This window comes from Stenella coeruleoalba, assembly GCF_951394435.1.
Source record: "Stenella coeruleoalba genome assembly, chromosome: 15".
NCBI classification, from domain to species: domain Eukaryota; kingdom Metazoa; phylum Chordata; class Mammalia; order Artiodactyla; family Delphinidae; genus Stenella; species Stenella coeruleoalba.
The window spans coordinates 55531827-55549430 of NC_137161.1; the positions used below are offsets into that span (position 1 = coordinate 55531827).

The following is a 17604-nucleotide window of genomic DNA, read 5'->3' on the forward strand; positions in this document are numbered from 1 at the left end:
TTTCTAGGGAACGCTGTGTGGGGTTCCATGAAGGGAGGAACGTGACAGAGTTCCTTTTATAGACCAGACAGTTATCACCTGTCTGGGGAAAAAGTTTGAGCCCTGCTTTTCCCCCAGAAGTAGAAACCAATCTCCATGCCCGGACTCGGTGCAGCAGTAAACGTGAATTTCAGTGAATTGAGGGGGGGCAGTAATTGCCAGTGCAGTATGTTTATCCACGTTGTCTCCCTTTTCATCAGAATCACACATATTCCAAGTCTGGTTGCTATGTTTGGGCCAGTACAGCGCTTTCTAAGTATGGGTGCGGTGATTGTTTTTATAAAGACGAGTGAGATCCGGTGTGTTATTTGCACACTGTTTATCTGCAAATCTTGGGCAGGGTGCTTTGTATAAAGGACTGGATTGTGGAAGGTGGAACAGGAAGAGGAAGGGCCTCTACTGTCCCAGAAAGGATACTAACATGGGTTCACCATCAAAGGGTGTCCACGCATGGTATTAGGTAGCTGACACCTGCGCTGCTGTGTCAGGCAGTTTTCTAAATCAACTAGCAAAACAGATGTAGAGCACTGCCCTCATGGAGCTTGCATTTTAGCAATGGTGAGAGTCTTTTTCCTTCTGTTACTTGATCAATCAAGTTACTTGATTGCTAGTACACCCGGGAAGGTTCATGGCAGCATTCTTCAGAAGGGGATTAGAAAATAAGTGGAAGGGAGGAGGAGAAGGAGGGAGGAAGGGTGGGAGGGAGGGATGGACGCCTAATCTGGCCTCTGTATCTCAACACCGAGTTAAATCTTGGCGACAGAGTTTTGGGTGAAGTAGAAAAGAATAGCTTTATTGCTTTGCCAGGCAAAGGGGCCACAGCGGGATAATGCCCTCAAAATTGTCCTGACCTGGAGGGGCTAGTGAGGAGTTTTATAGTAATGGTTCAAAGAGGAGGGCGTGATCAGCTCATGGACTTTCTTCTGATTGTTTGGTGGTGAGCTAAGTGGGAGTCAGCATCATCAACCTTCTGGTTCCAACCGGTCTGGGGTCTACGGGCTTGTGGGCAGCATACTGTTAACTTCTCCCACCTGGCAGGGGTTTCTGTATCTGCAAAACATCTCAAAGATATTATGTGTATCCCTTGAGGGGGAACCAGGACTCTGCCCCAAGGCTGCGCTATTGTCTCTTGATTGCCCCTCCTGTGTCTTCCCAACCCCTCCCTTCCCTGATTAGCAACTGTTTGAACCTGCCTGTTGAAACGCATGGAAGGGGACACAGAAAGGCTTTTGTGCCCAGGAGCCCCACAGGGTCCTGCTTATTTTCTGGAGGAAGGGAGGGGGGAAGAAAAGAGGGGAACAGAAGGGAACATTCATCCATCACGGTGACTAGCTAGAGACTTCATAAAGAGACCCCTTGGCCAGCTCTAGACGGCAACAAGAAAGGGATAGCTGAGAAAACCATCCATCTGGGAGACTCGCGTGCCTTCTCCATGAAGCCCCTGTTACAATGGAACCTCCTTATTTTACCTAAGGGTACTTGGCCTCCCAGGAAGTTGATGTGCAGGCCTTCCCTTGTTCCTTTAACAAAATAAGAATCCCTCTAATGTGCCCTGCTTGGAGCAGCCCAAAGAGCCTGGTATTAAGACCCGTAAATCCCTTATCCTGCATCGAGAAGGATATTTTCTCCCTGCAGCAAAGGGGGTACAAAGTGGCATCCTGGCTCTACCCTTCTAGCAGCTTGTGTTCCCCTCGCTCTACTGCTGAGCTTCTGTTTCATGTTCTATCTCAACATCTAAATCCTCCAAGAATTATTGTAAAACCTGCTTGTCGCTGAGAGGGATCTTGTCTGGCTCGCTCCATGCCGTAGCCAGCGATAATGAATGGGTCAGCGTAATTACTGTGTTTCCTCACACAGGCAGCCAGCTGCTCTGCCAGATTGTGAACTTTTCATTTGCTTTATTTCAAAATCCAAGGTGTTCCTCTGAAAACTTAATATTTGAACTGTGGCAAGATAGCGCTGGAGTCAAAGGCACGCTTGCTCCTTTTCTCCCCAGTCCTAAAGCCAACATCTCCTATCTCATGACTCCTGGGCTTTTAAGGTATTAGGTTTCCCTGCTTTTCCCATTGAGGTTGACACCTCTTTGCAATTTCAAGAACAGTAGTTGAAACACCAGCCAGGAAACGTGGGTGGTGAGGGCTGAAAAGCTGAGAAGTAAGTACTGCTGTATGATTTGTCTTGAACGACCATTTCAAAAAAAGAAGTAACCTAGGTGGTCTTCTCAGACATAAACAGATAAAAATCATTCTGACTTGATTCTACCAGCGTAGCATTTGCCAGCATCAGCACAGAAGGATATGGTAGAATCCACGAAACAGGATAGCTGTTGGCCATTCAAGAACACAGAGAATTCCAGACGACAGCTAGTCTGCCTTCACTTCTGGGTCAAGGGTTATATTCCACTCCGTGCAATTCCATGAATATAGAATTGGGAATGGTTCCTGTGGGAAATCCCACTTCCTTCTTCTCCCCGCCCCTTGCCACCCACATGCAGCTGCAAACCTACTCTATCCAAGGACTCTGGGAGTAATGGGAATTAATGGGGTGAAGGGCTTCTGCTCTTTATTTCTTTTCTTTTCTTTTAATTGAAGTATAGCTGATTTACAGTGTTGCATTAATTTCTGCTGTACAACAAAGTTATTCAGTTATATATATTATATATATATATCAATACATTCTTTTTTTAGTATTCTTTTCCATTATGGTTTATCATAAGATAGTGCTGTGCTATACAGTAGGACCTTGTTGTTTATCCATTCTATATATAGAAGCTTGCATCTGCTAACCCCTAGCTTCCACTCCATCCCTCCCCCAACCCCTCCCCCTTGGCAACCACCAGTGTGTTCTCTGGGTGGAGGGCTTCTACTCTTGAACGTGATAGAGGGGAGGGGAAAAGCCCTTCTCTGCCGTTTGGATGTAGGGTGGAGGCAAGTTTACCATAATATGAAATACAGCACCCTGTGAGAGGCTAGGTATTCAGCAAAATAGAGATCCTGGCAGAGGGAAGTTTGGATGTGCTGAGTTAACTGGGGGAAAGAGCTTCCTTGGCTGTGAGGCCTCTCTGAGCCTTTAGGGTCCTATGATGCCAAGAGAAGCTGTGTCCTTCCCAGCCTTGCCTGTTGTTACCAACACTGTCTGAAATCCCAGGGGAGTTGGAGCAGGGGAGGCAGGGCTGTAGATGGGGAGGAAAGCCCTCCCACCCTGGTTCATGTCATCTGTCTCCCTCTCTCTTGAAATCCTCAAAGCTCCTGTTAGGTAAGCAGGATGAGGGGAGAGAATGGAACAGGGAGAGGAAGTTCCCTGGATAGTCTGTCAATCATTTGGCTGGACCACAGCCCACAGTTCATTCACTTGTTCATGCATGTAAGTCATCTAGAATCTACTGTGTCCAGTATCTAGAACCTACTGTGGACAAAATCAGGGGGCTTCTGCTGACCTGGGGGAGGCGCAGGGAGATGCAAAGATGAATGGGATACGGTGGGAGGCCTCAAGGAGCTGGCAGATGAATAGAAGAGGTAAAGGTAACAAATGACTGACTTCTCTCAATACCTGTGAGAGGTTGGGTATTCTGCAGACTAGAGTTCCTGGAAAAATGAAGTTTGGGGGTTCTGGGTTAATGCTGTTAATGCACTTCCCTTACCTTAGGACTCGGAGCCTTTAATATAGCGCTCCTGGGACAGTCGTTTCCTAAAAAAGCATCCCCTCCACGGGATTCAGTGTGGGCAACAGTGCCTGCTGCTAAGTGGGATGGGACAGGCATGGCCAGCATGGTGAGAGCGGTGAGATTCAGTGACAGAAGGAGCAGGAAGGCAGAGGTGGTGTTGTGAAGGCTTCAAGGGCCCTGATGCCTGAGGATTTGCAGACATCCTAGGAGGAATGACACCCCTGGCAGCGGAAGCCATATTAATTATCAGGGATCTCAAGCATCAGGCTTACTTTCCCTGCTGACTCCTCACCAAGTCACTCTGCTCAGAGAATTTTCCCCCAGGGAAGAAAACTCTGCCCAAACCCTTTCCTTCAGAGTTGAATTCCCACACTTCTCTGCAATTATGTTTGTGGTAGAAATGGTTTTATAAGCTGTGTGAATGGTTAGGGGGCTGATGGGACCTTAGTAATAATTTGTTTCTTGGAGCCCGAGAGGTCCATACACCAACGATGTGTACACTTGTCTCTAGGAACGCAGTATTTCCATTTAAAATTTTTAACAAGCAATATAGGTACATAAAGGAAAATAAGGAAAAAAATTAAAATGGTTGGGGGAAAGCTATGAATAGACAACTAACATTTACTTATGAAGTTCAGCCCCAGAGATAACTACAAACACATTGAAATATGTATGTATATGAATTTGTATATATAACTATATAAATACGCATATATAAATATGCACGTATACACATTCATATACCCACATGCATGCATACATGTATGTACACACATCCAGGTATATGGTATATACACATATATACATATATTCACTTCCACATGCACACATGCTTATACAGATGTATGTGTACATATACACATGCATAGTGTGTGCTCACCCACATATATATCACACTGTGCATAGATGGGTGATAGGTAGACAGATTTGAGAGCACACTGCACATACATCTTGCAATCTGTTGCAATACCTTTTTAAAAATTTAAGTTTGTGCAGTGAGCTTTTCTCTGGTTATTAAGAATGCTTTGTGAAGGTCTGTCCTTGACCTTGGGCACAGGGACCACGGGCTGAACTAGCCCATCCTTTCTGGAATCAGACCTTGGTCTCCTCCCTGCTACCCGCCTTTGGAAGCCTGACTCTGGGAAGGAAGGGGGGCAGGTGTCCAGCCTTGGCCTGCGGGGAGAAGGGTCCTGAGTGGGGGTGGGGAGGGGCGGGTGGTTCCCTCAAAGGCAGGAGTGCCTCTGAAAGCTCTGCTCTCTCCTGTCGCCCGCAGTGCCCGGCTTCCCGTATCCAGCCGCCACCGCCGCGGCCGCCTACCGAGGGGCGCACCTGCGAGGCCGCGGCCGCACCGTGTACAACACCTTCCGGGCCGCGGCGCCCCCGCCCCCGATCCCGGCCTACGGCGGGTAAGTGGGGCAGCCCCCCGACCCCGGGCGGGCCTCCCGCACCAGCACCCCTTGCGTGCGATCTAGCGCATGCCGGCCTTGACCGCCCGCCCCCCCCCCCACCCCGCCTCCCGGAACCGCCCGGCATGCAGCCCGCGCGCTTGCTGTGCAGCACCTTGCAAAGAGTCTTGAAAAATGAGTGTAATTCGTCTTGTCATGGTTGGTGCCTTTAAGCATTCTACATGTCACATTTTGTTATGTAAATTCTCTTTGAGACTGAATGCTGGAGAACAGAGAAATGGTTACAGCCCAAGACGTCTTTCTGATGATTGCAAACATCTGGTGATTAAGGAGGTTGGATCACATTTGCCCTTTGAGTCCCTCGGTGGAGGGACAGGAGGGTTTCAAACGTACAATCCACTGGGGCGGTCTTGCCCCCCTCCCCAAAGACATCTTGTGCTTCAAGGTGAATGAACCTTTGGCCCAGAAGAGAAAATTAGGTGTCGAGTCTAACGCAAACTCTTGAAGTTCAAAGAAATTGGAAGTGACTCATTTAGTTGGATTTTCCAAAATTGCCTTTGCCTTCCTTTTTCCCTCTCTGAGGACAATGCAGATTGATTTGTTCCCCAAGGCCCGTTTGGTCTTTCTGTACATGGACTTTGCTGTTGCCGAGTGAATATCAAGGAATGGTGGTGAATGCTGAGGGGAAAAAAATTGGTACTGGCGTAATGGGCTGCTTTCTTGAAGTGCTACCCTTTCTGCCTCACTGTTAGGAATCCTCCTAGAACATTCTGGTCCCCTGGAGTCGGAGAGAGGGAAGTCTCTAAGGCAGTGGTCCTCATGGGACATTGGGAATGTCTGGAGACATTTTTATTTTTGTTTGTTGTGATAGCATCTACCGGGTAGAGGCCCGAGATGCTGCTAAAAATCCTACAAGGCACAGGACAGGACAGCCTCCCAACACCCCCCCCAACACAAAGAGTTACAGGGCCCAAATGCCAATAGCACCACTCAAAGGAAAACTCAGCTATACCCAGCACAGTCTGGCCAGGAGACTGGCTTTCTGGTCTCTAGAAAGAATCTGGCTGTATTCAGGACTGGGTGAAGGGGTTAAGTGCATTTTCCGTAGCTCTTTGGCTTATCCATCGTTTAGAAAACCTGAATAAGCCTAGATCATCTCTGTTCTGATGACAAAGGGAAACACTCTTTGTTCATTATTTATTCATATCTCACGCATTCCCAAGTAGATTTGAAGTGTTTTAAAAACGAATGCAATGAAACAAAGTTAAGACTATTAAGAAGTGAAATTTGATGAAATCATCAGGAAGGGAAAATAAAAGCAGAGAAATAAGACAATGTCCATCATTTCTGTATTGTCATTAGAGTTTTTTTACCGAAAAGGTGGAGAATAATAACGAACCAAGGATAAATCGGCCTTAAATTCTCCCAACCCTCCAAAACAGTGCGTCTCCATGTCCTAAGCCTTATGTATCTGACTGTGTACTGTAAGGAATCATTGCTAGTGTGATCATTATCTCCAGCCCACAGTGTCGAGCCCATTTTTAGATTCAAAAAGGCAGAAACAAAGATTTGTTATTCCCAAGGTCACATCATGAGTTATGAAGAAAAAATAAGTTACCCTTTAGGCTCATGAAAGCAAGATTCATAAGCCGTAAATGCAGAACTGCATGTTTATATCACATTAGTTTGTCTGAAAATCATTATCTTACCTTAGTAGATGGTAATTGTCGCTTTTTGGTCTAGGTACCCTCAGTATATCACTACTATATTGAGCAGAAAAAAATAAAATTGTATGGCTTATCCTCATGTGAACAATTTATAAAAATCTCAGTAACACACCTGCTGTAAAATTGAAATTTGCTAACTTATAATGAACTTGCTCTTTGCTGGCAATAACCAGGTATAACTAATGCCATGTTCGCCAGGGAGAGAACCAGGCATCTCCAAGCGGTGAAGCACGGTGGTGGTGACTGCTTTGGACATGATTTCATTTTAATATTCCAGTGATCTTCCTAATCATTTTGGTTATAATGGTGAATTGTGCCTCTTCACTGGCAATATTATGGTTGGAATTCTGAAACCACACCTAGTAGGAAGACAAAATTCTCAAGACGGGCAGAGTAGGAAATTCAGAAGGGCTAAGGGTGTGTGTGTCCATGTGTGCATGTTCTATAAGAGCAGATTGAAAAGGAGGAAATTCAGCTAGTTGCCTGGGTGTTTTGCTGGATTACAAACTGCCTGGAGTGCTTTGAAATGAAAAAGTGTGAACTCGGCATCTTCAATGAAGGTTCCTTTCCCTTCATTGGCTTAGGCTGAAGGAGTCCACGGTGGGGGGGGGGGGGCCTGGGAGGGGCAGCCCATCTTGGAGAGGAAAAGAGCTGAGCAGGACACAGAGCCGACATTGGCTGGAGTCGAGAGCGCCCTGATCTATGTTGAGTGGAAGCAAGTAGCAGAGAGGTTGGAAACCCATTTCTGTTTCCAGGGTGACATTAGCAGGATTCAGGTGGTCCCAGGAATAGTATGGATTTCCTGTAGCTGTTTGTCTTCAAAGTCCTTTAGTTTCCTGATTTCTAGATTTGACTGTCTTTTCTCCAGTCCAGTTAATTGCTTCTCTCAGCTCCACGCACTGTCTTACGCTAAGGATGCTGAGGCAAATGGTGCCTTTGGAGGAGTTTCTTACAGTCAGGCACGGGGAACACCATAGATGCTAACGATTTCAACAAATGTGATAAGTGATAAGATAGGGTGTTGAGTGAGCACCAGCTTGGGTTCCAGAAAGCTTCCAGAGAGAGAAGAAATCCAATCATTTCCATTGTAAATCAATTATACTTCAGTTAAAAAAAATTATTTTTTATTTGAAAAGTTTAAAACCAAAAAAGAAAACAAAAGAAAGAATCCAATCAGGAAAAATCCAATCATTTCCTAAATTGCCACATTAAGCTCTCATTCTGCGATGCTCCCTCATACTCAGAGGCCCCCATCTTGTCATAAGCCATCACCTGAGAAAAACTGCATTTATTAAGGAAGAATCTATTTTTCCCATTGTCACCAATTGAAGACATATCTGTCATCCTAAACCTCTGTTTTCCATGAAGTATCCAATATGAATACTCTGTTACTAAAATTGCAACGAAGAATGTGTCATTTATCCTATGTCCAGGTATAGCTTCCTTTTTTTTTTTTTTTTTTTCCTGAGAGATTGAAAAAAATCCACAGACCCTCCAAGGCCACCTTTGAGAAGCCCTGAGTGACCCTGGGAAGTATCCAACGTCAAGATAGTCACCCAGGAGGAGTCACTAAGGATGCTCTTACATTTCCTTTTACTGATTTGGTTTTTCCCTCCACGTCCTGATATTTTCTGAAATTTCTCCCAGCAAGTAAAGAATGTAGGTTATGAAGAGCCCTGTCTCCTCTTTCTCACATAGCTAAATAGAAAGTCATTGGGACATTAATTCATGATCACTCCTGGTGGCGGGGGGGAAGGCTCTACTTGGACCAGGGATCACAGGAATGAGAGGAAAGCCCTAGACTGGCCCAACCAACCCCTTAGTGATTGCCAGCATTAACTGAGTGAGAATGGATGACGAGTTAGAGAGCTAATGTCTACACAGTCTATAAGATTGTTACAATCCTATAAAGACACAGACTATGGGGCAGATGAGATTGGCTCCTGCTTTTCTATCTCATACTGCCCTGGGTAGCTGACTTAACCTCTGCAGGCACAGTTGCCTTAGCAGGTGAGTGAAGACTACACCTGCCTCCGTAGGGTTGATAGAGGATGAAATAGGGAGATGAAGGTAAGGTTACAACTTAGTTCCATCAAATGGCACGTGTTAAGTGAACCGTAGCTACTGTTGTTGCTGTTAACGTGGTTATTGACTTTTTATTAGCTGCTCATACCCTCCTCTTTCTCAAGGGTCCCCTCTGGCTTATGTTGAGTACCCATATCTTTCCTTCCATGAGTCACGTACCCATTGGCTGGGGGACTCCTACAGTTCACAGACCTCCATTCCCCATACGCCACAGAGACGGCTTTGGACAGAGGCACTTCAGTGGTTTATGGAATCTGTAGATTGGAAATAAAATATTAACTAGTGAACAGTCTCAGGGAGAGCTAAATGGACCAAGTCGTCCATATTTCTCCTTGCATTTGCCCCTGGAGTCTGTTTAGATAAATGGCTACCATGTCCAGTCTGTCTTCCTAGGACTCATATTTGGGAGAAATTACCCATTGGGTAGTTGTCATCCAAGGGGGCTGGCAGGCTGATGATGTGTGGATGAAGACGGAAGGTAGAAGCGTAAGAGACACATACACAGGCTCAGTACAACGTCGGATGTTACAGGACAGCAACTAAACCTCAGTCCTCTCCCCACAAAACCCTATGAGATTGGCCTCACCAAGTTCTTGTTCTTAATTAGTTAATTAATTAACAGCACCTTATCAAGTGCCTACTATGTACCCATCACATTGTATGGGGCTAGGGATGTAGAGAACCATAGGAGATTTTTAAAGTTATTCTTCTTCTTCTAAGTTAAGCACCCAGCATTTGCTATAGGGTTTTTATCTTGGCTCTCTGGATATTTTTGAGCAAGACATTTTGTACTTTCTCAAGTCATTAATTATGTCACATGTATGTACAACCTCTCAGAGTTACCATGAGAAGTATTTTGAGCTGAATATGCTACTCTAAGTGCAAGAAAGATATGGTGGTATCCCAGGAAAAAACTTCTTACAGTTGGTCAGTGCAAGAATGAAGCCCATACACAGAGCCTTTGGGAGTGCTTTCAGGTTAGGTCCTGAAGAAGCCTTGAGAACAGTGTGTGCAAACCTTTCTTTCTGTAAATCAACCATGTTTTTTGGTTTTAATTTATAAATGTCTTATCCTCAGATTGTATTATCTGATGCTTGGGACGTTTCTCGATGAACATAAACATTAGGTCATCATCACCTAGCCCCAGAATACTTTCCAGAATTCTCTTTAGCTTTTTTGGTTTTTTGGTTTTGCCGTGAATTCTTGTTTAAATTCTCAGTCAGTTTTAAAATGTAACCTCTCACATTAAAAAAAAAAAAGCCTCTTAATTGAGTGCATTTAAAGACAAACACTCTAAGTCAGTGGTTCTTAAATTTGGGGGGAGAATGTGGGATGTCACAGATGCCTTTGATAATCTAATTAAAATATGTATTTTCCCCAGGAGAATGTCAGTGTACATACACTGCCCAATTCTATACAAATGCTAGTGAGTGTATGGCCCCACCTGATATCCATTCAGAAACAACTAGATTTGAATGCATTAAAAATATTATTTTCCACTTGGAATGGGCAGTAAGATAAAGCAGCTTTACATAACCTTTCCTTCAAGAATGTATTTGTGGTTGGGATATATTATGTTACCCAAACAGATTGTATAGTTTGGGCATCGCATGATTTCTTTCTTTCCTTTTTTTATAAAGTAAACTAATTTGCTATAGTGCAATCATTCCCTGCTTGCATTCATTCAAATATTTAACTCCTGTTATTACCTTTCTAAGAAAATGAGATGTGCATTTGCATCACGCTCTTGTGAAAGCATATTGCAGTTCCGAAGAGATTACAGTTACCTTTGCATGGCTAGACAGACCGCCTCTGCATTAAAATAAGGCTGCACCTGTTCAATGCATGATGGCAACTCTCTTCTCTCGTACTGGGATGTGGCTAATTTATTGATAGCTATGCATTAGACATCATCCCCTGCCCTCATTTCCCTTCGCATATGCACCTGTTTAGTGGGGTTTTAAAAAAATGTTTGGATCCATTCTCGAAAACCAACATGGGACTTTCTAAGAGCTTGCCTATAACCAGCTCCTATTTAGAGTAGGACCTAGGAAGCTGACCTTCAGGGTTGCCTCAAATGTAAAGTAAAATGACACGTGGAGGTTGGTGCTCCGTAGGGCAATAAGCCTATTAGTCCTAGGACCGGCAGCGTCAGCGTCCCATTACTTGTTAAAAATGCAAATTCTTAGACCCAGCCTCCCCACCCCGCCGTCCAGATCTATTGATTCAGAACCTCTGGGCTGGGCATGGGGCCCAGCCATCTGTGTTTTAACAGGCCCTCGAGGTGGTCCTGATGCCTGCTGAAGTTTGACCACTGCTGCCTGCCATGGCAATTAAAAATGTGGGCTGTGAAGCCAATACAACCTGGGCTAGAATCCCAGCTTCTTCGTCAGTACCTAGCTCTCTCCGTTTCACTCTCTTGATGTCCAAAGAGGCTATAATAACATTATCCGTCTCATAGGGGTATTTTGAGGATTAGGTGAGATAATGATAATTAGGTCAGACTAGGGACGGACACAGAGGAATCGCTCTCTAGGTGTGAGGGCTCGTAGCGATCACATTCGTGCTATGACTTAGGAAAAAAACACACAGTATCGTGATGAAACTCGCAGCCCATCAAGTGGCTTTGTTTCATGCGGCCAATGAGGATGGCCGTATCGGTTCCTAGTTTTTTGGAGTCATTGTGAAGGTAGATCACTCACCCTCTGGTTCGTTTCTCTCCAAACTGTGCAGGTGTTGCCCATAGTGAAAACCAGCAGTCCCTACCCTGGGCGGTTTGTAAGAGCAGCTAGAATTCTCCACTTCCTTTCTTAGGGAAGCCACCACAGTTGGCTGAGCCTCTGAACACCCCCAAACTAGAAATTATGCCCTGGACCCTGTAGACATCGGACCTTGCATTGGCTGTTCCCTTTGCCTGGTTTGCTTTTCCTCCTTAGTTCCTCTTGAACTAGCTCAGGCGCTGGGGTTTCTGGGCCGTTCGCTGGGGTTCCCTCACCTCTGATGCCAGCCCTCCTCCTTCCATTACCAGGTCAGAGCGCCATCATTCCCCTCCTCTGCAGCAGCTCTCGCGGCTGCCACCTTACACCAGGGTACCTGGCTTTGTGCCTCCCTGTAAGCTCCCTGGGGGCAGCCTTAGTTGGTGGACTTGCCCTGAGCCTCAGCATCCTGGTTGGAGTGTAGTAAGCATTTCAACAGCAGAGGAATAGGGCTCATCAGTCAGTTTGTTTGAGTCTGTTCAAATGAGACGCCAGATCGCATGTTCCCTTTGGTTCTCTGTCTTGTAAACGTGGGATGTCAGAGTCCCTGAGTAATCTTCTGTGGTCCGTGGTGGAGGGCAGAGCGTGGCAGCCAGGTCACCTGGCTGAACAAGCCTAAGGCAAACATCGGGGCCTGTTCCTGACTCACTTCTGGGAGCTGTTGGTACCAAGAGGCTTGCCATGGAGGCACGCAGCTGACCACAGTGCGCAAGACCTTGTCCTGATGAAAGAAGGGGCCCTTTTCTCAGCCAGAGCTCTGCCTCAGCAACTCCTGGTCCTGTGCCCCCTGGAACAGCCCCCAATGTCTGCAAGAGCAGACACAGATGGAGTCCCCCTCTACAAATATTTAGAGAAAGGCATCCCTTCCCATATTTGAATGTATATTAATGTTTGGTTAAATATTAATATATTGTTCACATGTGCATCACATTCTGTCTAGCCTCTTGCACTGGTATCCTAAGTCCGGGTCCAGGTTTTTGGGGTTTTATTGTTTGTTTGTTTGTTTTTGGCCTCACCGCGTGGCTTGTGGGATCTTAGTTCCCCGACCAGGGATCGAACCCATGCCCCCTGCAATGGAAGCTCAGAGTCCTAACCACTGGACCGCCAGGGAAGTCCCAGGGTCCAGTTTTCGAATCTTACCCCCCCCCCCATTGACAACAGACATTGATGCTGAATAACCAGATGAAGATTCTACCTAGAATTGCTCTGTGTCACCTTCTGTCACCTACTAATGGCCAACCCCCCCTTTAAACTATGGGCAGTGTTCACTCAATAGATATTTACTTACATCTTCAGTGTGAAAAGCAATGTGTTGGCCATCAAGTGGGATAGAATGTCGAGTAAGCTATTGGGTGCAACTTTCAGGGCGAAATGAGCTGCCTACACAAATGCCTTTAATATTTGACCAATATTTAAAATTGTTGGACCAAGTGAGGATTTGAGGATCGGAAAACGTGGTGCTGGTGTTCACAGGAAGGAGGAAGAACTCCGCTTGGGGTGGGCACTGGATAAAGCTCATAGCGATGTGATATTTAATTAGAACTTTGTTGGCAACTGCCTCGCTCATCACTTTGCACACATCACCTAACTCAATCCTCCCTTGACGTGGGCACTTAACCTCCTTCCCCATTTCACAGATGAAGAAGTGAAGCTCAGGTAGCTTAGGTCATTAGTCCCAGGGCGCATAGCTGCTGACTGCTGAGGCTGTGACCCAGATGCCCGTGTGTTTCCTCTCTAACTTGGCTCTTGAATGGTGTTCTGCTTTTGGATGAGGTTATCAGGAGATAAGGCTTCCCTGGCACAAGGACCAGCACTTGCAAGGGCGTGATGTCATGGAGGAATGGACAGTGTGACGTCTTGGGGGAATGGACAGTGCTGTTCTGATCTGGCTGAATGATCAGCTCTGGGCCCAGTCTTGTTGGCAGAGGCCAGCCCTGGCTTCTGACCCCCAACAGGCAGTATCTTTTTATGTTGGAAACGTTGAAAGAGAAATCAGAGCCTAGCTCAGGATGCCACTTACCTCTGTATCTCGGATTAGGGTTTGACGCTGCTTGACAAGTGCTCTTGTGAACCGGAGCGCCTTTTCGATCCAAACAAAAACAGCTGAAAGCGATTCCTACTGACCTCCTTAGCATGTGAAATCCCTGCCCCGTTTTTAAAGATGATGGTACTTGGGGTTTAACCAATCAACTCTGAAAAGCTCTGAGAAGCACGCTGCAGTGTTCTCCAGCAAACCAGTGTCACTGCCGTGTGCGTGTGTGCATGTGCGCATGTGCGTGTTGTCGAGTGTCTCGCCTTGGCTCTCGATATGCTTGGCTTACCTGCGGGTCCACTCTGCTCCTGAAACCTGCTGGAATCCTTCGGTAATCAAAGTCCTGCTTCTGTTAGGACAGCAGCTCCATTCGACGGTGGGGCGCATTGGAGAATTTGCGGTGGGGCGCATTTGACAGAATCATAAATCATCTGTAAATTCCAGGGGAAGAGATCAGGGAAGGTTATTAATAACAACTGCTATCCTTTGGAAACATGCCTTAGAAACCCGCATTTTTGTATTTGAGATGTTCTGGGATCTTCACAAAGGCCTGTGAGGTGCGCAGGCTACATGGGATCCTCATTAAACCCGTTTTAATGCTCAGGAATTTTAAGTCAGTTTCCTAGGAGCACAGAGCTGTGAGCTGCTTTTCCTGGATATTTCACTCGAGGTAAACCAGAAAACTTCTGGAAAAGTCCAGGATCTTTTATTTACCCCGTCCTGTGAAGTCCCTTCTCTCTGAGATGACTTAAATGGACAGCAATCAGAGAGCTGCTGTGAGGCCAGGCTTGTTCAATCATTACGTGGGCGTCTGCTTAGTCTGGTTATAATTTATGCGAATATACACACAGACATAGGCGTGTACACACACATGACTCATGAGCCCACGTACACACAGATGTGCACACACATACTACTACACACATCATGTGCACAACATCTACATTCATATACACATGCACACACATGCACTTATACGCATGTACATGGTATACACATGCACACACGTATGCATTTACATGTCCAAAGTAACGCACACATTCATATGCATATATACGCACGAAGCTCACCCATATACAAAAGCACACATATATTTTTGCACACACATCTACACACCTGTTCACACACCCGTATAATTAGAGATATTCTACATGTACCATAAAAGAGGGGCACGTGGAATTACCAAATAGAATGCTAGAGTGTGAAAGAATACAGAAGAAAGTTTCTGAGATCGTCTGGATTGTGCAGTGCCCCTGAGGTCACTCAGCTCTAACCCGTACTGAAAATGTGACATCCATACGCCTGCTCTTTTCGATCATATATTTTAAGCAGATGATTTTTTTTCCCGGGGGACCTAGATGGTTTGGCTGAATGCAAACCCCGATCCTCATATCTGCGTGGGTCACTTAAAATAAACGTGAATCCTCTCTGCATTTCTGCACCCCTCCGGAAAGATTGGAAAGTCTGGTACCCAGCACGCCGCCATGTCTTGATTCTGGGCCGACACCGAACCCCAGCCTAATTTTCTCAGTCTGATGGACTGCCGTTGTCTCCAACCTCCTTAACCAATCTGAAAACGATCCTCGGTTCCTGTGTTTCGGATCTTGTGACCAGACTAACTTCGCCAGTGCAGGGGTTGGTGTGTCTGCATGGGGAAATGCACTAATATGAATGTTTTTCTTTGTGTGTGCACCCTTGCAGTGTTGTTTACCAGGATGGATTTTATGGTGCAGACATTTATGTAAGTATTCATTAACGTGCATGCCATCCTTGTTTCCTCCCGAGTCATTCTTTTTACAAGTTTGCTGCAAATTTCTCTACTGGGTGCCGCCCATTTCCTCTTGCTGTGAGAAAGAGTTCAAAGGCTTGGAGGGCTGAAGGCCTTCTGCTCATGATAGCTATCGTGCCGTTGAGCGAGTGGCATTAACTGCCTGATGAACTTCAGAATAAACGCAAAACACCTTCCCCAAAAAGATGACATTTTTCCCATGTCAAGTTAAAGACCCTCCTTCAAAAAGAAATCCTCTCTGAAGTTCTCAGTATGGTCTGTGTGGTTTCAGTATAATATGTAGGATGACAGCTGTAGTTACCAGCTGTAGAGGGTGAAACTATATTTTCATGGCTGATGTTTTGGATGTTTTCTTGTAAATATATTTAATTGTTGATCACTACAGCCCCAGAAAGATATTTCTTCCCCCAAACCCCGTTTCTCTGTCTCTCTCCCCCACTGATGATTTTAGCAAGAAATATCTCCTAACAAAATACAGGCCAACTTGTGCATTCAACTCTTATTTTTTTCAACTCTTTATTCCCTCCATCTCCCCCAAACAGTTACCTGATTTAGAATTATTTGTCCAATTTAGAATTGTTTGTTAAATGGTACCACTTTATTAAGCTTTTCACTTTTAGAGAAGAGGAGGATGTTTCTCATTATGGGGCCATAATTAAATTTACCTAACTTGATCTAGAGGTAGTTATTCACCCATGGTATGATATTAGCCTCAATGTTTTGAAAATGACTTGGAATAAACACAATTTAAAAGAAATGGGTGGAGTTGGGGGTATTTTCTAAATCATATCATTTTTATTACAAGGGACCTCAAATAAATTCAGTGGAATCATATTTGTTGTTTTATAGATTAGATAACAAAGAAAAATGTAACCATATTTCTGATCAAATTGAGGCAATTTACTAGAAAATAGGAAAGACACTAGTTATTTAATTTCCTTCCCTTCGAATTTCAAATAATTACAATTTTGAGGCAGAGTATTAATCTCCATCAATGATGAACTTGGGTTTTATCATCATCAAGTACATTTTGCATCAAGTACATTTATTATAATCTGTGGGTTAGGTTTTTTTTCCCCCCCCTTAATGAAATGAAAGAGCAACCTACATGTTCTCTATTCACCCAGGGAACAACCTATTTCCTTCTTGTGTTTGTAGCTCCATCCACTCCTTCTCAAGTCCTCTTTTTCCAAACTTTGAGTTTATACCATTTTAAATAGAGAAGCAGGCAGGGGCTAAACAGGCTGGACCTCCTCCAAATCCTCAGTTAACCCATGAACCCCAACATCAGTCTATACCCTTCCCCTAGGGTAGCCTCTGGATAGAGGATGCAAATGGAGGGAGTTAGGACTTAGTTTAGGACATTTTTTTTTTTAATTTGGGAAATGGAGGAGAGTAGAGAAGGGATGGAGAAATTAGAAAAAAAGAAAATACACAGAAAGGAAAACTATCTTCATCAACACTCACCCAAGGGGAAAAAACATGTGGACATTACTAAGCCTAGCTAAAATCAAACACATTACAATTATTAGCAGCCATTTACTGAGTGTTCCCTTCTCTATAAAATGACAAAAATTTATTGAATTATTTGTAAGATGACAATGACTTATTGAATTATTTGTGCTGTCCTATGGGTAGGTCAAATTGGTGTCTCTTCCTTGCCTCATAGCTTTTTAGTTTTTTTTGTTGTTGTTGTTGTTCTTGTTGTTTTTTGCGGTACGCGGGCCTCTAACGGTTGTGGCCTCTCCCGTTGCGGAGCACAGGCTCCGGACGCGCAGGCTCAGCAGCCATGGCTCACGGGCCCAGCCGCTCCGCGGCATGTGGGATCTTCCCAGACCGGGGCACAAACCCGTGTCCCCTGCATCGGCAGGCAGACTCTCAACCACTGCGCCACCAGGGAAGCCCTGCCTCATAGCTTTTTGTATAACAGGAAGTAGAAGCTTCCTGAAGGTACAGGTAGTAGGAGCCCACAAATAAGGAAAAAGAATGGGCGAGAGTAACAGATAGAGAACATCTGCATTGGTTGAGACCAATGAAAAGCCGCGAGAACAAGGCAAGTAGAGAGAGCAAAGGGACTCAGAGGAGAGCATCCAGACTAAGGTGGAA

The 17604-nt window shown here is 45.1% G+C and overlaps 1 protein-coding gene across 12 annotated transcripts in view; it reads left to right on the forward strand.

Annotated features, from left to right (window-relative positions):
* RBFOX1 (RNA binding fox-1 homolog 1) overlaps positions 1-17604 on the forward strand; it is a gene marked incomplete at both ends in the record, with an annotated part of 1077914 nt that overhangs the window by 1016028 nt on the left and 44282 nt on the right. For 9 of the 12 annotated variants that reach the window (XR_013831497.1, XM_079944057.1, XM_079944063.1 and 6 more), the window contains 2 exons: positions 4977-5109; positions 15411-15450. Coding sequence is in view for 11 of the 12 variants with exons in the window: in XM_079944057.1 (XP_079800183.1) it covers positions 4977-5109; positions 15411-15450 (173 nt within the window). The remainder of the gene's footprint in view (positions 1-4976; positions 5110-15410; positions 15451-17604) is intronic. The other 3 variants (XM_079944062.1, XM_079944064.1, XM_079944056.1) reach the window with 1 other exon arrangement.